Here is a 27,174-nt window from a genome sequence, read left to right on the forward strand (position 1 = left end):
TTTATCTTTCGTTACACTGTCCCTTCAAGAAACATCAATTTGTTTGATTACTTCATGTGTTAATTATTGGTATGCTCAAAAAGAGAGTCTGCGTCCCTTTAAAGAGCTATCACTTTAATGTAATTTATTAATTAGCTTTTCCTCTAGTTAATTAGTTTCAACCAAAGCAGTATAAAATGAGCCTTTGCGTTCCATGCTCCCACAAATTGTACCTGGATGAGGCCCCTTTTTGGATTTTTTGAAGGGGCTGTCCCTCTAGCTTTAGCCCAAGATCAGGAGCCTCGGCCTGAAATACAGCCAGTGTGGAGGGGAGCAGGCAGGGGGAAGGACCTCCTTGTCAACCTGGGTCTGGCCAAGGTGGCCATTAACAGGTTCAGGCAATGGGCGGTCGAGGGGGTTGTCCAGCCTGACTGTCTTCCTTGCTTCCGTGACAACGTTCAAGGCTGGGTGCCCCTAGAAAGTGAGCACACTGTGTCCGCTGCTTCGTATAAGGCCTTCCATGACTGGTGGGCACCACAGGGGATGTAGTACATCATTACCCCCCCTCCCAAAATGATATTTTGATTTGGTTCAAGTTTCCTGTAAACTCTTTAGTACCCATTTAAAGGGCTGTCACACGCATTTAATTGCTTAATTTGTTAATTAGCCTTCTTTATTTTCTTCAATCAAAAGAACATTATGTGAGAGAGTGGGCACGATTCGGCCAAAAGGGAACAAAGTCCCATAGCGAGCGTGTTTAGCCACGTGTTTCCTGGCGCTCACAGTGCCGAGAAATACTTGGCTACTCAACGTGACTTGCATTATATGAGGAGCCTGAACGGGGAACATGCAGCCAAGGCCACACATAGTTCTGTTTTATACAGTGGAGAGCTCTGCTCTCCAAACTCTCCTGTGTAGAGAGGGATTGGGTCATCATTTTTAAATGTGTCCCGGTCTCTGAGGCCCCCAAAGTGATCCCGGCAACCCCCCCCCCCCCCCCCCCCCCAAGTGATTCCGGCACCCCCCCCCCCCCCCCCCCCCCCAGACCTTGGTCCCAGCAGCCTCGCACAGTTCCCCCAGCCCAATCACACACACACACACACATGTACATATGCCAGCTGACAGTGCGAGGCTGGCACTGCCAGGGTTCCCAGTTGGCACAAGCAGTGCCAGGGCACCATCCTGCCCAAAGGGCATGCAGCTGAGGAGCTACGATCCCCAAGGAGACCCCCACAAGTGCCGTTCCACCTGGAATTGTGGAAACAAGTGCTGAATGGCACTTACCCAAGGTCTCTGAGGCAATGGGGATGCATCCCAAAGGATCAGGTACCTCGGGAATCTGAGACTAGCTGTCTCGCTCTAATGTAAAGATTTGCCAAAAAGCTATCTCACGAGACGTTACGAGCTGGGTAGATCCCGGGATCGGGGTCTCCCACCTTTTATCGGCCATGCTGCGCAGTGGTGAGCTGCTTTTCCAGCGCAGCATGGCCATTTGATCGCGCCCTCTGTGTTTCATGCTTACACAGGGTGCACACGTTTGCAGCCCACTTCTATTTTTTTTGAAGGTGCTGCACGGCAGCTCCAAGTTCTTGAATTTTGGCTACCTGTATGGAGGAGGGCTGGCAGGAAGGAGGACCTCTGTGTATATTGCTCTTGGGCTTGGTTAAGGCAGTGGCCGGTCAAATGACTTTTCCGGCCCAACTGATCTTCCGTGGCTACATTGGCGGCTGATTGCCAAGAGAGGGGGCACGAATGTCTACTGGTAAGCTTGAGGTCCATGACCAATGGGCACCGTGGCAGATAGGTGCATTATTAGCCCCCAAACTTACATTTTCGTTTGATTCAGAAGATTCCTTTATGATTCTGATTTTGCTACAATGCTCTTTAAGGGGCCATCAATCTGCTTAATTTGTTAATTAATTTATTTTTATCAGTATACACAAAAAAATATAAATAGATACAAAAGCCCTTTAAGGGGCAATCAATTTTTAAAATTGGTCTATTTGTTAATTTATCTATTTAAGTTCATGGGTGTGTTCAAGACTGTGGTGAGAGGTCAGCACTCGCCACTCTGAGATTCAGCTCTAATATATTCACCGGCCTCGTCCGCTCTTGCTCAAGCGCAATGAGGCCAGAGAATCGCGCCCATTGTTCTCATTTCCCCACCCAAGGTGCATTGCCTCACATTTATTTTTAAATGGAGTCCAGAAGCCTCGTTTGCACATTTCTAATGCCTTTTCATTGCATTTTACAATCTGCAGCTTTTACATGTCCCAACTGCATTTCCCCCCCCCCGCTCCCGCTTGGCATTGTCTGCCAGTTTTGATTCGGAGTTACTTGTTCCCAAGTCCAAATCATTCATATAAAAAGGAGCTGGTTTAGCTCACTGAGCTAAATCGCTGGCTTTTAAAAGCAGACCAAGCAGGCCAGCAGCACGGTTCGATTCCCGTACCAGCCTCCCCGGACAGGCGCCGGAATGTGGCGACTAGGCGCTTTTCACAGTAACTTCATTGAAGCCTACTCGTGACAATAAGCGATTTTCATTTCATTTTCATTTCATTTTAAACAATGAATAATGCTGAATCATGAACAATACTACTCCCAAAGACGATCCTTGCTGAATACCATTTTTTTCGCTACAAAGCTCCACTTTTCCTATTATCCGCACTTTGAGAAGAAACTGGATCACACAAAGCTGTCAACAAAATCAAAGATACTGACCCTGCATTCACTGCGGATTTAAACATGCAATTTATTCCCATTTTCAAATCGATTTTCAAAATGGACTGTTACAGAAATAAAAGACTTATTTTGACATATGAATGACTGGGGAACAATGTGCAGACCATGGTAGTCATTTTGCAGTCATTATTTCTTTGATTCAGTTCATTTAGTTTCATCTGTCGAGCATATTCATCGTTGACAGTCATTGATTTGACCTAGAGATGTTATATTTTTGCACAAACCCATTTTGAAAATTCCTTGTTTACAGGAATGAACATCTGATTTTAAACACGTAGCTTAATCTCGTTCATTTGTCGTTGACTGGCTCAGTAGGCAATACAACAGAGAATCAAAAAAAAACCAGTCCAAAATAACACCCAAACTACTTTAGTGAGATTAGCTGCCAGAACTGTGTTCTACCATGTACCATTCTCCAGCCATACCCAATTTCAGATGTTGTGTTGTTTTCTGGTTCCTTTTGTTAAAAGCAATAGGAAGGAAGAACTGGGTTGCATATCGAGTTGAACATAATCTTTCAGCTCGATGATCCGAGTTCAATTCCAGACTACACTTTTTTTTCTTCTTTCATGAGATGTAGGCATTGCTGGCAAGGCCATCATTCATTGCCCATCCTTAATTTCTCTCAAGAAGGTGGTCCTGAGACACTTCCTTGAACAGATGCAACAGATGTTCTTCATGTGGAAGTTCCAGGATTTTGATCCAGCGATGATGAAGGAATGGCGCTATATTTCCAAGTCAAGATGGTGTGTGGCTTGAAGGGAACTTTCGGATTGTGATGTTATTATGTGTCTGCTGCCCTTGTCCTTCTGGGTGGTAGAGGTCGCCAGACTGGACGGCGTTGTTGAAGAAACCTTGGTGAATTCCTGCAGTGATACACACTGCTGCCACTGTGAGCATCAGTGGTGGATAGGGTGTCAATCAAGTTGACTGCTTTGTCCTGGATAGTGCTGAGCTTCTTGAGTGATGTTGGAGCTGACCCAGGCAAGTGGAGGGTATTCCATCACATTCCTGACTTGTGCCTTGGAAATGGTGGGCAAGCTTTGGGGATTTAAGAGATGAGTCACTTGCTGCAGAATATCCAACCTTTAAATTTGGTTGAAATTTTCCAACCCCTTCCCACCGGTGGGATCTTTCGGTCCCGCCGATGGTGACCCTCCTCCTCCTATGGCACGCTCCCCAGCAGGGGAGAGTACGGAGCACACAAAGCCCCAGAGACATTGGCGGGACAGGAAGATCCCATTGCCAGCCACTGGCAGGCTGCCTCCATGGCTGGAAAATATGCTGCAGCGGATGTTGGAAGGAACCTCACCCCTTCTCTTTCAGCTGAAGGTTTTATGTGGCTGATCATTGAGGGGAGTGGGGTGGTTCCCCAGGATAGGGAAGTCAATGATGGAACGTCTTTGAATTGTTTGGGGAGGTGGTTACTCACTTACTCACTCTCTTATTGGAGATGGTCATTGCCTGGCACTTGTATCAAATACAATTGTTACTTTCCATTGATCAACCAAGTCTGAATGTTGTCCAGTCTGCCTGTGGGCAGGGATTAATGCAAGGAGCCTCTATCTGCTATCCGTGCAAATTAGGTTTGATGTTTCAATCCAGTTTTTAGTGGGGCAGACTTATAGAACAAAGCTGCTTTCATACTTGTCCAAGAAGGTCAGCAGTCACATGGAATGGCTGCATGTGGGAGACATCACACTAAGAGATAGAGGATGAGTCACCTATTAGAGTTTAATGGCTTTACATTGTATCTAACCTCTATCTGACCTGAGAGTGCTCAATATTGACAATGAAGTGGTGATTTAAACCTCAATTGTCCAGTGAAAGTAGCAGACTGACTTAACCACCCCATGTCCTACATCAATTCCACCCTCTATTCCAAGCAGCGGGCATTCATATCCTCCAAAAGTGATGGGGCCTGTCTTTAAATATGCAGATTGGGATTGGATTAGGTCACCAGGCTTCCCCTCAATTTTAACCATGGCCTTGTTAGTTTTCCTGCACAGGAAGCAGATCCGGGACTAGACAAACGTACTCTTCTGGGCTCCTTAAAGAAAAACTTATGCATGTGTTCAGTATCCCCTGTGTCCTCAAGTGAGACCCTCCCCAAATGGTGAAGGTGGTGGTTTAGTGGTAACATCACTGGACGTAATCCACAGGCCTAAGGCCCAGGGAACACAATTTCAAATCCCATCATGAGCAGCTGGCGGAATTTAAATTCAATTAATTTTTAAAAATGGAGTATAAAGCTAGTCTCAGTAATGTGACCATGAAATTATCATCACTGGTTGTAAAAACCCACCTGGTTCTCTAATGCCCTTTTAGGGAAAGAATTTTGACATCTATATCTTCTCTGGATTCATGTGATTATAGACCCACAGTGGTGTGGTTAATTCTTAACTGCCCATAGGATGATCTTTACCTCACAAACCTCTGGTTTATCAGCACATCACTTAATCCCCTCTCAAAGCACAGACACATATATTTCCCTTTAGATCCATTTTTACTGCTTCCTTCAATAGTCTCCCAGAGTAACCCGAATCTCTGAATCTATTACATTTCTGTCCCCCCCTCCTTATTTCACACCTACTAACTTGTACCAGGTGTCCTGTGCTATTTGAATCCGTTACACCACAGTGAACCATTTGCTTCAATCGCTTTTTACCTGCTTCGTTCGTAACCTTTAAAAAGTCTGATCGGTCACTCCAAAGTATCATGTTCAAAGAAAACAGACCCCTTAACCTTGCTCTTACAGCAATTCCTTATTCTCTCAATCACTTTATTTGTTCTTCTCTGTACCCCTTCAAGGGCAGTAATATATCTTCACAAAATTGTAACCACACTTTGAATTCCAGGTGAAGTCTGGTCAATGTTTTGTCTGTATAAATGGACGAGTTTTATTTAGGCAGAGTCAATGCTGCTTTTTCACCAGAGCTATTATCACTTATATAAATTATTTCGTAGTTTACTCGCAAAATCTGAAAGGGTGAAATGTGCATTTTGGTATGAGAAAATTCATTTACCTATTGGATGGGGTGGAGAAGATGGCCAGCACAATCGTGTGCCCGTTGATCCGAATGATGTCTGTAACCGCCTGAAGGACGTTGAAGTAGAAGTGGGAGTCACCTGGCACTGAGCAGTTCAAGCGTGCTTTCAGGAAGGATGTCCACTGCTTCTCAAGCACCCGCTGAGAACCACCCATGTCATTCTTACAGACGCGAGCAACCCTGGAGAGAACGACCTGCAAGTAGGAAAGAGAAACAATGGTGGACTTTTCATCTGCCAGTCAGATGTGCTCTTGAGGCGGTCACCTTCCAATTTTCCTCCTTCCTCTCCTGAAGGCTATGTTGGGTTACGGCCCCAAGAGGACCAGCCACCCCCCCTCCCCCACTCGCTCCCCCCTCAGCTAGTTTGTCAAAGTGGCAGTTTCTCAAGTGAGCCAAAATGGTGAGTGCCAGTGGTTATTTCACTGTGGAGGGCATCGCAGGTAACCCTGGCCTTGTCTTGATTTATGAAATATGAAATATGTTCAGGTGCATGAACTCCAGTTGATTTTCCATATATCTTTCCCTCCACCCCAGCATCTGGAATGCTGTGAACAGTTTTGGTCCACTTATTGAAGGAAATATATACTGGCTTTGGAGGCAGTCCAGCGAAGGTTCACTTGGTTGACCCTGGGTATGGAGAGATTTTCTGTTGAGGAGAGGTTGAGTAGGTTGGGCCCTGTACTCATTGGAGTTTAGAAGAATGAGAGGTGACCTGATTGAGACATATAGGATTTTCAGGGGGCTTGACAGGGTAGATGCTGAGAGGATGTTTCCTCTTGTGGGAGAGTCTAGGACCAGAGGTCACAATCTCAGAATTAAGAATTGCCAATTTAAGATAGCGATGAGGAGGAATTTCTTCTCTCAGAGGGTAGTGAATCTGTGGAATTCTTTACCGCAGAGGCTGGATCGTAAGTTTGTTCAAGGCTGAGATAAATGTTCAATCAGTAAAGGAATCAAGGGTTATGGGGATAAGGTGGGAAAGTGGAGGATTATATCAGACCAGCCATGATCTCATTGAATGGCGAAGCAGACAGGATGGGCTGGCTGCCCTACTTCTGCCCCAAGTCTTATGGTCACTACTGAGGCCAAATAGTACCCCAGCATTTTGGCTGAGAGCAGGTAATTCACCATGGACTGGGATCACCTTGTTTCCTGCACTGCATGCTGCATTTACCATCTGTGCAAGGCCATTTCCACACTTAATACAAGGTATGGTCAGTCCTTCTTCATATTCAACACTCGTGTCAACATCACTGAAAAGTGCAACAAACACAGAATATGTATATGTAGAGTACATAATGAATCTTGTGTCTGCAGTAAAAAAAATACATTTTTCAACAAATCACATGCTGAATAGAATTGAATTATACTTGGCAGTTGTGTGGATTAGAATCAGAATTCGGATCTAATGACAACCAACAAGAGCAACTGAAGTTGAAACGATTAATTTATTTAAACAACATCAGATCGAATATACGGTTGGGCCTGAGACAAGGAAATAAAGGGATATATATCATGTATAGATATATTTTATATAATTAAATAATTAAGTAGAATCATAGAATCCCTACAGTACAGAAGGAGGCCATTTGGCCCATTGTTTCTACACCACCCTTCGAAATAGCACCCTACCTATGCCCAATCCCCCACCTTGTCCCTGTCACCCCCCCCCCCCCCCCACCCTTTGGTCACTAAGGGGCAATTTAGCACAGCCAATCCGCCTAACCTACCCATCTTTGGACTGTGGGAGGAAACCGGGGCACCTAGAGAAAACCCACGCAGAAACTGGGAGAACGTGCAGACTCGCACAAGTAGTCACCGGAGGTTGGAATTGAAACCAGGTCCCATAGGATATGATGGCGTTTTTGCAACTGAGGGAGAGGAGATTAGATCTTTGCAGAAAACAAGCAATGTATGAATAGTGAAGATGCCATCAGATTAGATTAGCAGATTGATTGAATTTCAATTGTTTAAAAATTGCTACTTTCCCTGAAAGATACCTTGTCGAGGGTGTTGGCGCTCCCTTGTCATATGCATAAGTATGGACAGCAAGATAATGAGGATCACAGTTGAGTCTGACAACATGGTGAGAATCACAGTTGAATCCAACCTTATTGTCACTCAATGTCCAACATCTGTATTTCCAGGAGAAGGTTGCTGGATCGTGATCATGAGCAGGAACCCTGGAGGATATTCATCTCTCAAGCTGAGGGCTACAGAACCAGTGTGGTTCTCTCCTTCTTGCAGTTTTGCCGTAGATCACCAAAGTCAGTTTGCAGAATTCAATTGGAGCCGTTGCTGATCGGTTTGCTCAGCTACTCATCAGCTAAGGAGGGAACAGTAATTCTCCATGGATCATTCAGTGAAACAGTTGGAAGACCGGGGTTTTAAATGCCAACTGTCCTTTCTCAGCATGTTAAGCCACATCTTTCATGGTGTATTGACCAGCTGCTGCATGCTGTATTATGAACAAGATCTGCTCAATTCCTGCTGCAATGGCAGGACCATTTTCAGATTTGGAACCCAGCCCCTTGATGTGCTTTGAACAGCTGTCCCTTCAGCTGGCCATGGCTGCAACTCTTCAGTCTACCTGATCAAAGCCTTTGCAGCTCATCAGTTTCATTGAAGAAGATCTTCCCTCAGTACAATCACCCTGGTGACCTTGGCGAGTTGCTGATGGGTAAATAAGCAGCCTCCATTTTGGAAAATCCAGAGCTAGGTGCTAAATGACCACTAGAACAACCCCAACAACATCCACATTATTCACTCATCAGACCCATGGGGGTTTCCACTCTCCTTCAATTTTACTGCAGGGAAAGCCGGCAGAGAGAGGGATCACACTGGAATCCCGACCAAAGTTTTTAGAATTATCCCACCCCCACAAGCTCCAAATCCCACCTCCACCAGCCTGGTAAAATGGCGCCACCCCACCCTTCCCTTCAATGCTTCTGAGATCAACTAAACTCAATTAACTGAAGAGAGAGAGAGAGAGGATGATATAGAAAGTGAATTGGCAAATGCACACATGCAGCTGTGATTGAAAGATGCAAACTTCGTATAAGGCCAGAGATTCATGAACATTTCCCTGCACAGTCTTTCAGCAACATTTGTTGGCGATAAGCCAATGATCTGGATGATTGGAAATTTTAGTTGGAAGTGAAATGAGGGATACAAAGACCGATTTAGCGATAAATAATTATGGAGCATGGTGTCATAATTACTCCGGACATGGCAATATTAGTGGGAGGAAGTTCACAGTTTCAGCTTCTTGCCTTGGGAGAATCTAACAATGTTGACTGTACCTTGCAGAAATGGCTAAAGAAATTACAGTTAAAATGGTCTTTTCCTGTTTCGCAATTTCTTGTGTGCTTCACTTCACAATGGGCTGCGCTCAATCCTTGAATGGCAGGCAAAGGAGGAGAGGGGCAAAAGACCAGGGGGACCACTTAATTTCCCAGGGACAAAGCACTGTTGCCGATTTGATTTTTAAAAAAACTTTTACACAATTTTCACTTGGCATACTACTCTGCCAACACACCTACCCAAAGTTCCCAGTTACCTTTTCCAGGTAGTTAAATTCCATAGCGATTTCTCGGAAAAAGAAGAAAACATGCCGGCCATATTCTACAGCATGGATAAAGTATGGTTCTGGAAGAAAAGTAGATAGGTTTTAGTTACGCTTTCTCCCTTATCGCTGACATCAAGTACAACATTGTGCGAATTACTTATCAACCCATTACAGGAAAAAAATGTAATTGTAAATTGGTTGAACACCTTTCAATGTAATGAAAATTTTACAGCAATTGTATTGACTCAGTTTTCATTATAATTCACTTTAATCATCACAAATTGCACAAACATAATTAGGTGCAGTGAAGAGAAGCTACATTAATATACAACTTTGCATTAATTATTATGATGCAACATTGTTTTTTTTTAATATGCATTTTATATTAGTCTTCAAAGGAAAATGTAGATGTTGAAAAAAAAAGCCCTGAGGATCAGCAAAAAGGAAAGGATTTTTTCAAAGCAAAGTATAACGATCTTGATGAAATTACCACGGGAACCATTAACAGGTCAAAAGTTATCACATTTATTATCCAGTCACAGTTATTCAGAAAAGCTGCAGAGGAATTGGAACAAACCTGTGCACAAAATTTGTAAGTGATGAATGGAATTAGTGCAGGTCATCTACTTCCGAAATCAATTAATACGCAAGAGACATGAGTGGTTTGCATGATGCTTCTCCGGTATAAATGAGTATTTTCTCTTGTGAGAAAGTGAACCGTTGTAACAGCAAGCTTTGTAGCTATAGTGGTGACTGAAGCATACACATTTTTTTCCCCAGTACAGGGTCATCGGATGTGATTAGGTGTGCGGAAAGTTGATCCATTGAATAGATTTTGCTTCCCCAGCCCAGTCACGCTAAGCCCCACTCTAACACCTTGACTGATGATCTGACCTAATTCAGTGCAGTCTAGGGATTAAACCAAGGACCTTCCTCATCTGTATGGCTCAGTGTAACTTGTTATCTCTTCGGCCACTGGAGCAGTTCAGATTACCCCCAACACTGCAATATAAGTAGTGCATAATGTGCTAAGACATTAGGTTGATGGGAATTGCAATAAATATTTATTAAAAATTTATAATGATCCATTCCAATTCAGGAAAGTGATTCTACTGCAGGACCTATGCACAGTATTAATTGTATTTTTGGTCAAATACCATTATCAGTGATTATATACTGTTCCATATTCCCTGTGTCAGGGATAAAACAATCAACTCCATTGATCTCTTCAGCTCTCCTGGGCAATTTTATATTTGGGTTTATGTGTCCCACAGTTCTTCCTGACAATTTTTGCTAATTTCCTTTTTCACTGCCTTTGTTAATCTGTCCAGGACTGTTGATATCTGTGACGTTCATTAACTCCATTAATCTCATTCCGCTTTGGATTCAGGTTTAAATCTTGCATAGTAAATTTGAAGATGCACAGATAGTTGGAAACAATTACAAGGTGGGGATATAATTGAGAGCTCCTGAAAATGTTGTAAATACTTCAGTGCATCATATCTAAAATACGAGCTCTAATTATGGCCTTCCAGTCAATTATTTCATTTTCATCTCTCCCCCTTCTCTCCTGAAACCTCGGAGTCAGAGCGAGGACTATTTCTGCAGAGCAATCAGTCTCTATTATGTCATCTTAATGCTTTAATTTTTACAAATATCTGTTTTTTATTTAAATGTTGGCTGTAAGAGCCTATAATGAATCAAAGAGTTGCAATGTTACAAAATGATCTACATATTTTTCTTCTCTGTGCTACGCACTCTTGTGGGTAGATGACCTACCTTTGAACCATTTGGAGTCATGTTTCACTGTTCGGAGGGTTGGACTCTCACCCAAGCTCCGATAGATGACAGCGTCAATCGCTAGGAAATCAGTTACTGTCCCAGTAAAAAGCTTATTATCTGCAGCGTGAGAAAATCAATAACACTTTAGCTTTTTGATCAAAAAGCACCTTCGAGTTTGAACAAGAACATTTAGTGATCAATGATGCTGGATCAGACTAAAATGGGGTAATTTTCAACTTTGCCACGAGCAAAGAGGGCAGTGGATATCCTGCACATTGTAAACCTCGCCTAATTTCCATCCCATTGCCATGCATGTGTAGTGCCTGCACAGCGAAGGCATAGGCAATTATCAACCACTTATCAACCACAGCCATCAGCATTATCAACCACTTTTCTGCTTCCCTCATCATTTGTACCATCTTAAGTTTGAAGTCTTTTCCTAATTCAAATCTTTATTACCTTTATTGTGAACAATTTACTTGGAAACATGCCATCAATTCCCTTCATGTTCATAGAAACACATTTAGAGTGCCCCAGACTTTCTAACCTTTCCTGAAAGTTTGGATTCCTGATATGCAAAAAACATCTTTGCCCTTCCTAAATGGGAGGAATAAAGAGGGGGACAGACCAAAGAATAATTATACAGATTTGCCATGTTACCTCCAGATTTCATTATTCTAATGATCTTCTAGTTGTCTTCCCTCCTTCCATAAAATGCAGCTCATATGAAACTGTTCAGCCGATATCATGTCCTTCTGACATGTCTACAAGGGAAACTGCTCCTCTATCTATCTTTGACAATCGAAAATTCTCTTCCACGTGTTTTAAACACCTTTGTTGCATCACCCCTCCATAAATTTGTGAACCCTTCAGTCTGGTAACAGTTCCAGGTCTTTCCACCGCTCTAAGTTTGGCCTGATGAATATTCCACTCGCTTCAGTTCACCATTGGTAGTCATGCCTTCAGTCACCTCAATTTCCCAAACGCTTACTCTACATCTCCCTCACTTCCTGTAAGATCACCCTTAAAGTCACTTCTTTGGCCAAGCCTTTAGTCACTCCATGTAATATCTTCTTTGGCTCAGGTCTTAATTTTGATTTACCTGTGGGAAGCACCTTAGGATATTTCTCTATGTCAATCCCCTTTCAGCCATTACGCCCATGTATGTTGACCTACATCAACTCTCAGACCATCAATGCCTCAAATCATGTTTAAATTTTTCTCTCCCCATCTTACCCTTCCTTATCTCAGGAGCCTTTCCTGCCCTACAACTCTCTGAAAACTCTGCATTCTCCAATCCTGATCTCTTATACATCCCGAGTTCCTTTTGTCCCATCATTGTCGGCTTCATCTTCAACAACACAGTCTGGAATTCCCACCCTGAACCTCTCAGCACTTTATCTCTTGCTCTTTTTTAAAAACCTTCCTGAAAATCTATAATTGAATTAAGCATTAAGACTTCTGTCCCAACACCTCCTTATTGTAGCTCGATTTCAATTCTTGTCTGATTAGGCTGCTATGAAGCATAGGATCCATAAAATCTCTACAGTGCAGAAGGAAGCCATTCAGCCCATCAAGTCTGCACCGACCCACTGAAAGAGCACTCTGCCGAAGCCCTCACCCCATCTCCCTAACCCAGCGTATCGATAATGGCAATCCACCCGCCCTGCGCATCATTAGACTGGGGGAGGAAACCGGAGCACCCAGAGGAAACCCACACAGACACTAGGAGAATGTGCAAACACCACACAGACACTGAAGGCTGGAATCTAACACGGGTCCTTGGTGCTGTGAAGCAGCAGTGCTAACAAATGTGCTACCATGCAGGACAACAGGTTACACAATCTGTTATCATAGCTCCATCTGGTCTGTCAATTTATGCACACACTTTCTAGCTGAACACCAACCAAAAAAGTGCAACCAGCTTGGGTTTTGCCACTCCCTGGGTTCTGAGACCAAGGTTGGAAAAATGTCTTCCTGGATGCAGATCAGTAAAGGCTGCAGTTTAAACCTGGGACCTTGGACCTTAGGGGCAGCACGGTAGTGCAGTTGCTTCACAGCTCCAGACCCCAGGTTCAATTCCCTGCTTGGGTCACTGTCTGTGCGGAGTCTGCACGTTCTCCCTTAGTCTGTGTGGGTTTTCCCCGGGTGCTCTGGTTTCCTCCCACTGTCCAAAGATGTGCAGGTTAGTTGGATTGGCCGTGTTAAATTGCCCTTAGTGTCCTAAAAGGTTGGTGGGGTTACTGGGATAGGGTGGAGGCGTGGGCTTAAGTAGGGTGCTCTTTCCAAGGGCCGGTGCAGACTCGATAGGCCAAATGGCCTCCTGCACTGTAAATTCTAGGATTCTATGATTCTTTCTGGTCTCTTTGGTTCTGCTCTTCTTGGCAGTACATTTTCCAATTGATGTGTTTGGATGATCAGCCATTAACCAGCCACCAAAAGCCGAAGTAAAACTGAAATATAACTTTATATTCTACGTAATCTAGTCAAATTACAGTGCTTTTTTGAATTTTGAGTGGTTCAGATTTGAGTGGTTCAGAAATTAATTTGACATAATTGCAGATTTAGCTAATAGATGTTAATGTTTCAAGTCTTACCAGCAAAGAGTGCAACATTAGCTTGTTTAGGATCATAGGGACATCTCGCCATACCACTGATACTAGATCCGAGAGACTCAAGCGTATCCATCTGAAATAAATAAGGGCTATCAGCTTGTAAGCGAATGAGAAATGGATCACATTAGTGCTCAGCAAACTGGTCAGAGTTGAGCGCAATGACCATATTTCATTTGAAATTGAAAAGAAAGTCAATTACAGTGAAACTTTCTTATAATCAACTCATACTGCCTTTATAATGTGTTCATGCAATAAAGAAATCAATTCTAAGGTGGAAAATAAACAGCCGTAAATAAGTTATTGGTCTACCAGCCACTGCTGCATTATCAACAGATATAGGTTTGCAAGATTGTAGATGTAAGGACAGTGCACTGTTTGAAACATTCACTATAATTTAAGACTCAATCTCAATCTCCAATACTTTGATCATGAAACGATGTTCTTTTTGTAATGTCTTTTAGTTCAATTCAGTATTACTGTGAGGAGACTAAGATATAACATGGCATATTTTTGTTATAAAACCTGCAAAGCTGTCCTCATGGCTCATTCTAAAGTTTTAAAAACTGGACAAACAACTTTTAAAAATGGTTGAAGTTATGTCTGCCTGTGATCCTAGTGCAAAATGAATTACCAGGCAAGTACCAGGGAAACTCACACAATGGTAACTCGTTATTTCTGAAGAGACATCAACAATACATTGTGGGATGCCCAGACCAAATTCAAAGAGAGCGATACAAAGGTCATCTGCATTTCATAACCCAGGCTGGCCACCTGGAATTGCTCATCTTCTAGGACAAAGGGCATCACACCTTCTTTTAAATTCTTAATGGCTGAGACATTTAACCATCTTGAGGACCCAAGCGAGGGGTACAAATCCTTTGTCAAAGACAGTGTGGAGAGGTGGGAGTCATGTGACACAGATCTCTTGTGTAACCAGCTGCATTGCTCTGCTGTACTGAAAACTCAGTTTGCATTTTACAGAAAAAGGGTTCTGGCCAGATGAATACCTAGCCCCATCTGCACTATTTCTACTGGAACTTTTGTACCCTTGCATTCAAGACTGATTCATCTCCGCGCACCTTTCTCACTGTGTGAAGTCAACACCGTCAGAAAAGTGAAGTATACAGCATTGGTTTTCAACCTGCCAACCTCCTGAAGGAATGCCTCATTGGACTTTGCTTCTGGGCTCAGGACCCATTTTAGACAACATTTATTTTCTCTGTGATCTCTGCACCACAAATTGTTCTGTTCTCGATCCCTCTTTTACTGTATAAATACAAAGTTTTACTGTATAAATACAAAGTGAGCAATATTTTGATCTTTCTCCTGCATTTGCCTGTGTGCAACCAAACTAATCCTCTGAGTTCATCCTATATAAAGTTTGCTGTGGGGCTATTGCTAGAAATTGGATCACACCAAAATTGAGGGGTTGGAAAATGCGCTACGGCTTTTTAGGGGGCAGCAAATCAAAACACCTTTCTGTTTATGGACATATGGTGAGAGGATAAATTAATGCAGTTTAAATTAGCCCCCTCCATCCATAACAATTACATTAGTTATGTTAGTAAATATATGTGTATGTGCTAAAATTCTTGTATGTAGTGCGACCTTCTTTCAATATGTCATACTTTCCCCATATTCTCTAATATGTCCCAATTGTTACAAAATAGTAGATTCACTGTGAGAATCCATGGAATCCCGAGAGTGCAGAAGGAAGTCATTTGGCTAAACAAGTCTGTGCCAACCCTCTGAAAGAGTATTCTACCTAGCCGGCCCTATCCCTGTAACCGAGCACATGGATCAATGGCCTAACCTACACATCTTTGGACTGAAAGAGGAAATCAGAGCACCCGGAGGAAACCCACGCAGACACAGGGAGAACGTACAAACTCCACTCAGACACTCGAGGCCGGAATCGAATCCGGATCCCTGGAACTGTGAGGCAGCAGTGCTAACTGTTGTGTCACAGAAATGTAATGAAAAATCTGCTAGTCTGACAGAGGACTCTTGTCCGCTGGTTGGTTTGTGCCAATAGTTTGTGTTCGAACGTTGTTCTTTTCTAAAGTACTATCTTCTCTCTTTCTCTCATGAGAGTGCTGACCATTTCTGGGATATGGTTCAATGAATTTCGGCCATACTCCATGACAATGCACAAGTGGCCATACCTAATGCTCGCGCATACAGAGGAAGCATTGGGTTTAGTGATCCCCAAAATTCAGGAGGCAATGAGTAACATCTGCATTGCAGACTACTATGATCAACTGATCAAATTTTACAAACAGAAAGCGACTCACTTTCTGATTAAATTATTTGTGACCAACAGTAAACAATCCTCCATGCCAATGCCAAATTGGTTTGGATTGGTGCCACGTGCCATTGAGGCGAGAAATAGGAAGATTGAGCAGTTAAACATGTGGCTAAACAGTTGGTGTAGGAGTGAGGGTTTCCGTTATCCGGACCACTGGGAGCTCTTCCGGGGCAGGTGTGACCTGTATAAAAAGGACGGGTTGCATCTAAACTGGAGAGGCATAAATATCCCGGCCGCGAGGTTTGCTCGTGCCACATGGGAGGGTTTAAACTAGTATGGCAGGGGGGTGGGCACCGGAGCAATAGGTCAGAAGGTGAAAGCATTGAGGGAGAACTAGGGAATAGGGCCAGTTTGGCTCTGTGGCAGAGCAGACAGGGAGATGTTGCTGAACATAGCGGGTCTGGTGACCTGAAGTGCATATGTTTTAATGCAAGAAGTATTACGGGTAAGGCAGATGAACTTAGAGCTTGGATTAGTACTTGGAACTATGATGTTGTTGCCATTACAGAGACCTGGTTGAGGGAAGGACAGGATTGGCAGATAAACGTTCCAGGATTTGGATGTTTCAGGCAGGATAGAGGGGGATGTAAAAGGGGTGGCGGAGTTGCGCTACTGGTTCGGGAGAATATCACAGCTGTACTACGGGAGGACACCTCAGAGGGCAGCGAGGCTATATGGGTAGACGTCGGGAATAAGAAGGGTGCAGTCACAATGTTGGGGGTTTACTACAGGCCTCCCAACAGCCAGCGGGAGGTAGGGGGGCAGATAGGTAGACAGATTTTGGAAAAGAGTAAAAACAACAGGGTTGTTGTGATGGGAGACTTCAACTTCCCCAATATTGACTGGGACTCATTTAGTGCTAGGGGCTTAGACGGGGCAGAGTTTGTAAGGAGCATCCAGGAGGGCTTCTTAAAACAATATGTAGACAGTCCAACTAGGGAAGGGGCTGTACTGGACCTTGTATTGGGGAATGAGCCCGGCCAGGTGGTAGAAGTTTCAGTAGGGAAGCATTTCGGGAACAATGACCACAATTCAGTAAGTTTTAAAGTGCTGGTGGACAAGGATAAGAGTGGTCCTAGGGTGAATGTGCGAAATTGGGGGAAGGCTAATTATAACAATATTAGGCGGGAAATGAAGAACCTAGATTGGGGGCGGATGTTTGAGGGTAAATCAACATCTGACATGTGGGAGGCTTTCAAGTGTCAGGTGAAAGGAATTCAGGACCGGCATGTTCGTGTGTGGAAGAAGGATAACTACGGCAAATTTCAGGAACCTTGGATAACGAGAGATATTGTAGGCCCAGTCAAAAAGAAAAAGGAGGCATTTTTCAGGGCCAGAAAGCTGGGAACAGACAAAGCCTGTGTGGAATATAAGGAAAGTAGGAAAGAACTTAATCAAGGAGTCAGGGGGGCTAGAAAGGGTCACAAAAGTCATTGGCAAATAGGGTTAAGGCAGAGAGTAGCAATGGAAGGGTGCTTTTCTAATTGGAGGGCTGTGACTAGTGGTGTTCCGCAGGGATCAGTGCTGGGGCCTTTGCTGTTCGTAGTATTTATAAATGATTTGGAGGAAAATGTAACTGGTCTGATTAGTAAGTTTGCAGACAACACAAAGGTTGGTGGAATTGCGGATAGCGATGAGGACTGTCAGAGGATACGGCAGGATTTAGATCGTTTGGAGACTTGGGCGGAAAGATGGCAGATGGAGTTTAATCCGGAGAAATGTGAGGTAATGCATTTTGGAAGGTCTAATGCAGGTAGGGAATATACAGTGAATGGTAGAACACTCAAGAGTATTGAAAGTCAGAGAGATCTAGGTGTACAGGTCCACAGGTCACTAAAAGGGGCAACACAGGTGAAGAAGGTAGTCAAGAACGCATACGACATGCTTGCCTTCATTGGTCGGGGCATTGAGTATAAGAATTGGCAAGTCATGTTGCAGCTGTATAGAACCTTAGTTAGGCCACACTTGGAGTATAGTGTTCAATTCTGGTCGCCACACTGCCAGAAGGATGTGGAGGCTTTAGAGAGGGTACAGAAGAGATTTACCAGGATGTTGCCTGGTATGGAGGGCATTAGCTATGAGGAGCGGTTGAATAAACTCAGTTTGTTCTCACTAGAACGACGGAGGTTGAGGGGCGACATGATAGAGGTCTACAAAATTATGAGGGGCATAGACAGAGTGGATAGTCAGAGGCTTTTCCCCAGGGTAGGGGTCAATTACTACGGGGCATAGGTTTAAGGTGCGAGGGGCAATGTTTAGAATAGATGTACGAGGCACATTTTTTACACAGAGGGTAGTGGGTGCCTGGAACTCGCTGCCGGAGGAGGTGGTGGAAGCAGGTACGATAGTGACATTTAAGGGGCATCTTGACAAATACATGAATAGGATGGGAATAGAGGCATACGGACCCAGGAAGTGTGGAAGATTGTAGTGTAGTCGGACAGCATGGTCGGCACGAGCTTGGAGGCCAAAGGGCCTGTTCCTGTGCTGTACTTTTCTTTGTTCTTTGTTGAAATATGTCCATCTTAAAGCAGTCCAGCTTCCAAGCTCGAGCCGTGAAACACCACGCTACTCAACGGTGTTATGGGCCCGGGTTTAGAGAACTCCAAAGTGTATCATGGAGATCACCTGACCCACGACTTTTAATAGATTGTGGTATGGGGGTCACACGGCCCACTCTACAGGTGTGGTGCTGCAGAAATCTAAAAGTATTTTTTAAAGCAAAGCAATGTTTATCCTATGAACTCAGTTAACCTTTTTCAAACATACAGTGAACATCTTAGCAACCATCAATTCAAATACAACCCCCAAAGAATATAACACTCTGAGTAATCCTTAAACTTTCCTTTTAACATCAATAAGACAAAATTCCTTTTGACAGAAGCACATCAGGTTTAAATTCTCTACTGAGAGCAGTTATCACTCTGAATTCACAAAATGATCTAGAGATAGTCTTTAGATGGCAGAGTGATCAAAATTACACCTTCTTTGGCTGGCTGCAGCTCCAACACTAAAACAAAACTAAAGAACACAGACACACCCAAGCTTTTCCTCAAAGCGAAACTAAAAAACAGAGCCAGAGCTCAGCTCCACCCACATTCTGACATCACTGCAGCCACTTGAGCAGACAAGCATTCCTTAAAGTGACATTTCCATGACAATGGCACTTTGCTGTTTTCTTTCGGCCTCGGGGAGCTTCTATCTGTCAATGCCGCACTTGAGTTATTTCCTGCTGCCGAGCACAGCAGGAAAGGCTCCTCGCAGATTGGGGCGCCATTTTGTCTGGCTGCCCTGATCTCCCCCCACCCTACACCCCAAGCAACACCCTCTCCGTTTTTGAATCCCCCCTCTCCCGCCAACCTCGGGGAGGCCCACGGGAAAACTCCCTCACCACACTCTCTACCTGGTAAAGCCCCCCAGGGCCTGATCCCTAATCGTGCCAACCTGCCACCCGGGCACCCTGGCACTGCTAGCTTGGCATGCTGGCAGTGCCTCTGTCAGCCTAGAAGTGTCATCCTGACAGTGCCATGGTGCCAGGTTGGCAGCGCCAAGATGACCGGGTGTCAGAGGGAGCGCCAGGTTGCCATCCTGCCCTGTCCCTGACCAACTGGGGTCTCTAATGGGCTGGAAGAGAGCCAAGGTGCCATTATGATTGGCCCACGTTTGTGGAAACCAATACTAAAGGGTGCTCTGGCAAGTTCTCCCAGGCATGGCTTTAGATCCTGGGCACCAGGACAATCTTGCTTTGGGGCTCATTTCAATATGCTGATCTAGATCATGCCCAGTGAGGGCAGGATTCAGATCATGGCATCTCAAGAGATATTGTTAAATCTCACAAGGCGCTTTGAGCATCCTACATTTTGTGAGAGTCCTACCATGAGATTCAACAGCTTCGTTCTAACATTAAGTCGGGCAAGAAGAGGCTGCTCAATTATGCTCAGAGTCTTTGTTTCCATGGGTCACAACCTCCCCTTGAGGTTCCACCTCATCGGCAGAGCATCAGTACAAACAGGGAAGTCTGCCAGTGTCCAGCAAATCCTGAAAGTAATCTCAGAGACATTTGGATAGGCAATTGTTCGAAGAGCCACAAATGAATGGGAGATGGCCTGAAAACTGTCCACAGGTCATCATATAACCAATAGCTCTGACAGAGATGAACAAGAAAACAATCATCTGAAGGGTTCACTCAATAAATAGGGGCATTTTCAAATTTTCTTAATAAAGCGTTTGGTCAAAAAATTGCTATTTTATCCTTCAAAGGACATTTACAGGAGGTGCCAGCTACATGAATATCAATAATAGTCTGTATGAATAAAATATATTCTCGGCACACTATTTCTGTAACAGGCTGTCAAAATTCTGGTAACACTGAACATAGATTGCACACCAGAAAGAATCTATTTCCTTTGATCTCTTCACGCTTTCAACTATCAAAATGGAGCAGAGGCTTCTTATAACGATAGACTTTATTGAGAGATTAAAACTGGGCATAGTGAAGAATTACAGCAATTTTTGAAATTCCTGTCAGGAGGCCTGCTACTTGTTACAGCTGTATGCTTGCTGACCTGGGTGAAAAATTGAATTGACTTTTTAACAGCTACATTAATTTTTCCTGAAAACGTGAGGCCCAATATATACAGCACGGACAATGTGCATTCCACGAAGAAGCTTTGGATTATATTCAACCAAATGAGAATTCCTGCAACTCTCCGTTTCAGCAGAGAGAAGGGGCAGGTCGATAACTCCGTTGACAAAGCTGTACCATGGTGTTTTTAGATTATTGGCTTATTCCTCTTCTGTAAGTGCAGCTGATCTTTATCAGCAACAAATAACTCAGCAGTGTAGGTTGGACATAAATTTCATGTTGTCGCCTTCCCTCGACCCACCACCACACATTCCGAGGAAAAATGTACTCATTCTACCTTCCTGGGCTCCAGGAATTTGGGGGCTTTAGTGTTGGACAGCACCATGACTGAGTAGACGAGAAGGAGGGGCGAGTAATTCGGAGAAATAAAATCTTGAACAAGGTGGGTTGACTGGCGGCACGGTGATACAGTGGTTAGCACTGCTGCCTAACAATGCCAGGGACCTCGGTTCGATTGCAGCCTTGGTCTGTGTGGAGTTTGCACGTTCTCCCCGTGTGTGTGTGGGTTTCCTCCGGGTGCTCCGGCTTCCTCCCACAGTCCAAAGATGGGCAGGTTAGGTGAATTGGCAATGCTAAATTGTCCCTGAATGTCCAAAGATGTGCAGGTTAGGTTACGGGGATAGGGTGGTGTGGGCGGGGGAGTGGACCAGGGTAAAGTGCTCTTTCAGAGGGTCGGTGCAGACTCGATGGGCCAAATGGCCTCCTTCTGCACTGTAGGGATTCTATGAAGACTAGACTACAGGGTAAAAATTTTATTCAGCCGTAAATATCATGCTGCTTTTCAGAACCAGTTCATTTTTTTGTTAGGCCACCTTTGTTCACATATTCTTGGCAAACTCCCAACACTGTTGCCATTCTTTATCGACTGCCTGAGGGAAGGAAGTTGCAGTCCTGTTACAGTAGTCCAAAGACACAAGGCAACAATTGGGGCTGTAACATTGTATCTGACTGCAGTGCTGGTGCTTCTTCAGGATAATAAGCCCATAAAGACTCTTCTTCTATCTTGAACCCAGTAAAGACCACTCAGATCTTTGGGGCTTCAGCAAAGGAGGCCCGTGAAGGACCTAAATCCAGGTTTATGGAACAAGGTGGTCTTAGCAGTGAATGTGCTCCCTCAGCAATGCTTGCATGACTACCCAGTCCGAGAGGAAGTCCATAGGCTGTTACAGGGTGACCGATCAAGTGTCTCTTGTCACCACAATGTGTTTACTCGGTGCAGCTCTCACCACATTGATCACTACCTGCCACCTACCCCCTATGCACAAGAGATGGTACAATACCCTTCACACCCCTTCCCTTGTGTAAGTCATTCGTTATTCACAGCTACACATGTAGTGAAGCAGTCGAAGACTTACATAGAACATAGAACGATACAGCGAAGTGCAGGCCCTTCGGCCCACGATGTTGCACCGACATGGGAAGTCAAAAACTAAAGGCCATCTAACCTACACTATGCCATTATCATCCATATGCTTATCCAATAAACTTTTAAATGCCCTCAATGTTGGCGAGTTCACTACTGTTGCAGGTAGGGCATTCCACGGCCTCACCACTCTTTGCGTAAAAAACCTACCTCTGACATCTGTCCTATATCTATTACCCCTCAATTTATGGCTATGTCCCCTCGTGCTAGCCACCTCCATCCGCGGGAGAAGGCTCTCACTGACCACCCTATCTAACCCTCTGATCATTTTGTATGCCTCTATTAAGTCACCTCTTAACCTTCTTCTCTCTAACGAAAACAACCTCAAGTCCATCAGCCTTTCCTCATAAGATTTTCCCTCCATACCAGGCAACATCCTGGTAAATCTTCTCTGCACCCGTTCCAAAGCTTCCATGTCCTTCCTATAATGAGGCGACCAGAAATGTATGCAATACTCCAAATGCGGCCGTACCAGAGTTTTGTACAGCTGCAACATGACCTCATGGCTCCGGAACTCAATCCCTCTACCAATAAAGGCCAACACACCATAGGCCTTCTTCACAACCCTATCAACCTGGGTGGCAACTTTCAGGGATCTATGTACATGGACACCGAGATCCCTCTGCTCATCCACACTGCTAAGAATTTTACCATTAGCCAAATATTCCGCATTCCTGTTATTCTTTCCAAAGTGAATCACCTCACACTTCTCTACATTAAACTCCATTTGCCACCTCTCAGCCCAGCTCTGCAGCTTATCTATGTCCCTCTGTAACCTGCAACATCCTTCCACACTGTCTACAACTCCACCGACTTTAGTGTCGTCTGCAAATTTACTCTCCCAACCTTCTGTGCCCTCCTCTAGGTCATTTATAAAAATGACAAACAGCAACGGCCCCAGAACAGATCCTTGTGGTACGCCACTCGTAACTGAACTCCATTCTGAACATTTGCCATCAACCACCACCCTCTGTCTTCTTTCAGCTAGCCAATTTCTGATCCACATCTCTAAATCACCCTCAATCCCCAGCCTCCGTATTTTCTGCAATAGACGACCGTGGGGAACCTTATCAAACGCTTTACTGAAATCCATATACACCACATCAACTGCTCTACCCTCGTCTACCTGTTCAGTCACCTTCTCAAAGAACTCGATAAGGTTTGTGAGGCATGACCTACCCTTCACAAAACCATGCTGACTATCCCTAATCATATTATTCCTATCTAGATGATTATAAATCGTATCTCTTATAATCCTCTCCAAGACTTTACCCACAACAGACGTGAGGCTCACCGGCCTATAGTTACCGGGGTTATCTCTACTCCCCTTCTTGAACAAAGGGACCACATTTGCTATCCTCCAGTCCTCTGGCACTATTCCTGTAGCCAATGATGACATAAAAATCAAAGCCAAAGGCTCAGCAATCTCTTCCCTGGCTTCCCAGAGAATCCTAGGATAAATACCATCAGGCCCCGGGGACTTATCTATTTTCACCTTGTCCAGAATTGCTAACACTTCTTCCCTACGCACCTCAATGCCATCTATTCTAATAGCCTGGGTCTCAGCATTCTCCACCACAACATTGGGCGCGATTCTCCCAAAACGGGAGAAATCGTAAAGCTGCCGTAAAACCCGGGCGGGTTTTACGGCAGCGCGCCCCTTCCCGACCGGGGACCGATTCTGGTCCCCGGTCGGGGCTAGCAGCCCGACGCCGTAGGCTCCGGCAAGACGGGCTTAACGAAAATCGTTAAGCCCGCTTGCCGGAGTTAGCGCCGGCTGACGCGTCATATGACGTCAGCCGCGCATGCGCAGTTTGGAAGACTCCAACCCGCGCATGCGCGGGTGACGTCATCGCGTTTTTGCGCGAAACCCGCGCATGCGCGGGCCAGGTTGCCCCTCAGCCGCCCCGCGAATGGATACTGCGGGGCGGCGGAAGGACCAGTAGTGCGCGGGCATCGGGCCCGCTGCCCGCGATTGGTGCCCACCGATCGCGGGCCCATGGCACCCTTGGCACGGCCGTGGTACGGCCGTGCCAATCGGTGCCATGGTTATTAATAGCGGGTTTGTGACGCCGTTTTTACGAACGGCAAGACCAGGTGTGTTTGCCGTTCGTAAAAACGGCGGAAAGGGCTGGGACTTCGGCCCATCTAACAGCTGAGAATCGCTGCCGGCCGTAAAAAAACAGCGGCAGCGATTCGGGTCGGGACTTCGGCGGGGGGGGGGGGGGGGGGAGAGAATAGCAGGAGGGCGGCAAAAATGTCGGGAAGGCCCTCCCGCTATTCTCCCACCCGTCGTGGGGGGCGGAGAATTTCGCCCATTATCTTTTTCCTGAGTGAATACTGACGAAAAGTATTCATTTAGTATCCTCAGCCTCCACACACAACTTCCCACCACTGTCCTTGACTGGCGCTACTCTTACCCTAGTCATTCTTTTATTCCTGACATACCTATAGAAAGCTTTTGGGTTTTCCTTGACCCTACCTGCCAAAGACTTCTCATGTCCCCTCCTTGCTCGTCTTAGCTCTCTCTTTAGATCCTTCCTCGCTTCCCTGTAACTATCAAGCGCCCCAACTGAAACTTCACGCCTCATCTTCACATAGGCCTCCTTCTTCCTCTTAACAAGAGATTCCACTTCTTTGGTAAACCACGGTTCCCTCGCTCGACCTCTTCCTCCCTGCCTGACTGGTATGTACTTATCAAGAACATGCAATAGCTGTTCCTTGAACAAGCTCCACATATCCAGTGTGCCCAACCCTTGCAGCCTACTTCTCCAACCTACACATCCTAAGTCATGTCTAATGGCATCATAACTGCCCTTCCCCCAGCTATAACTCTTGCTCTGCGGGGTATACTTATCCCTTTCCATCACTAACGTAAAGGTCACCGAATTGTGGTCACTGTTTCCAAAGTGCTCACCTACCTCCAGATCTAACACCAGGCCTGGTTCATTACCCAAAACCAAATCCAATGTGGCCTCGTCTCTTGTTGGCCTGTCAACATATTGTGTCAGGAAACCCTCCTGCACACATTGTACAAAGAACGACCCATCTAATGTACTCGAACTATATCTTTTCCAGTCAATATTTGGAAAGTTAAAGTCTCCCATAACAACTACCCTGTTACTTTCGCTCTTTTCCAGAATCATCTTCGCCATTCTTTCCTCTACATCCCTAGAACTATTAGGTGGCCTATAGAAAACTCCCAACAGGGTGACCTCTCCTTTCCTGTTTCTAACCTCAGCCCATACTACCTTGGAAGAAGAGTCCCCATCTAGCATCCTTTCTGCCACCGTAATACTGTCCTTGACTAGCAGCGCCGCACCTCCCCCTCTTTTGCCCCCTTCTCTGAGCTTACTAAAACACCTAAACCCCGGAACCTGCAACAACCATTCCTGTCCCTGCTCTATCCATGTCTCTGAAATGGCCACAACATCGAAGTCCCAGGTACCAACCCATGCTGCCAGTTCCCCTACCTTATTTCGTATGCTCCTGGCATTGAAGCAGACACACTTCAATCCACCTACCTGAACACTGGCGCCCACCTGCAAAGTCAAATCTGTGCTCCTGACCTCTATACTCTCAATCTCCCATACCCCAAAACTACAATCCAGGTTCCCATGCCCCTGCTGAATTAGTTTAAACCCCCCCAAAGAGCACTAACAAATCTCCCCCCCAGGATATTGGTGCCCCTCAGGTTCAGATGTAGACCATCCTGTCTATAGAGGTCCCACCTTCCCCAGAAAGAGCCCCAGTTATCCAGAAATCTGAATCCCTCCCGCCTGCACCATCCCTGTAGCCACGTGTTTAATTGCTCTCTCTCTCCCTATTCCTCATCTCACTATCACGTGGCACGGGCAACAACCCAGAGATAACAACTCTGTTTGTTCTCGCTCTGAGCTTCCATCCTCGGTCCCTAAAGGCCTGCCTGACATCCTTGTCCCCTTTCCTACCTATGTCGTTAGTGCCAATGTGGACTACAACTTGGGGCTGCTCCCCCTCCCCCTTAAGGACCCGGAAAACACGATCTGAGACAACACGTACCCTTGCACCTGGGAGGCAACATACCAAACGTGAGTTTCTCGCGCTCCCACAAAATCTCCTATCTGTGCCCCTGACTATTGAGTCCACAATTACTAATGTTCTACTCCTTTCCCCCCTTCCCTTCTGTGCAACAGGGACAGACTCCGTGCCACTTACATGATAGGATTTTCATTCTCCAAGAACCTGTTCTCATCCTATGTTCTCTGTGTGGGCTGCCTTTCATAGAATGACACGCAGGGTGCCTTCATTCAGTCTCTCGACCTCAGCTAGTTGTAGAAATGAGCACCACGAAAAACTAAGGACTAACACTACAATCCCCCAGGGAGCCTGCTGCAGATCACTAGCCAGGTACCTCGTAATGTCAAGGAAGGGGACGTGAAGGGTATTGTGTACCTGCCACCCATAGGAAGCTAGGACTGAGATGTGACATACGGTAGGTGAGCCACTGTGGTCTTAAATAGAAACAAGGTTGCTCAATTCCATGTCAGTGAGATGTTTTGGTGACTAATGGCACTGGTATGGAATGATATGCGGTGAGGTGGGCGAGGGCTGTGAGAAAGCAGAATAAGTTGCAAAGAAACGTAGCGTGTCAGCAAGTGACTGATTTGATTTGCCAAAGGAAAACTATGTGGGAGACACTTTTGACCATTGGTTCTTAGATAGCTGAGGCCTCCATTATTGATTCTATCCCCTGCGATTTGGTAGCACCTAACTACCCTGGAGGAAAGTTTTGTTTTCTGACGCATCTGCCAAGGGTTGCGTGAAGTTGTCCCCGAGATCTTCAGACAGGGAAGTGTAAGTATTACCATGATAGAAGTCAAAGAAATATTAAGGGCAAGTGTCACAGCTATCACAGCTAAGTCCAATCCTCATTAAGTTATTGATACCACTTCTCCAGGGGTTTTCCAATCTTCTGCTGTAATGTCAGCAGACGATTGAGAGGAACTCTTGGGTTTCTGCTGACGTTCTGTCAAAATTACAGCAGCAGATCAGGAGAAGCCTATAAACATTTGTAGTATAG

At 45.1% G+C, this 27,174-nt stretch overlaps 1 protein-coding gene across 3 annotated transcripts in view; it reads right to left on the reverse strand.

Annotated features, from left to right (window-relative positions):
* The window catches only part of sema6bb (sema domain, transmembrane domain (TM), and cytoplasmic domain, (semaphorin) 6Bb), a 708,346-nt gene that overhangs the window by 131,397 nt on the left and 549,775 nt on the right, over positions 1-27,174 (reverse strand). For all 3 annotated transcript variants that reach the window (XM_038777178.1, XM_038777180.1, XM_038777179.1), the window contains 4 exons: positions 13,719-13,809; positions 11,119-11,238; positions 9,331-9,419; positions 5,748-5,965 (listed from right to left, as the gene is read on the reverse strand). In XM_038777178.1, the coding sequence (XP_038633106.1) occupies positions 5,748-5,965; positions 9,331-9,419; positions 11,119-11,238; positions 13,719-13,809 (518 nt within the window). The remainder of the gene's footprint in view (positions 1-5,747; positions 5,966-9,330; positions 9,420-11,118; positions 11,239-13,718; positions 13,810-27,174) is intronic.

Source organism: Scyliorhinus canicula, chromosome 18 (assembly GCF_902713615.1).
Source record: "Scyliorhinus canicula chromosome 18, sScyCan1.1, whole genome shotgun sequence".
NCBI classification, from domain to species: domain Eukaryota; kingdom Metazoa; phylum Chordata; class Chondrichthyes; order Carcharhiniformes; family Scyliorhinidae; genus Scyliorhinus; species Scyliorhinus canicula.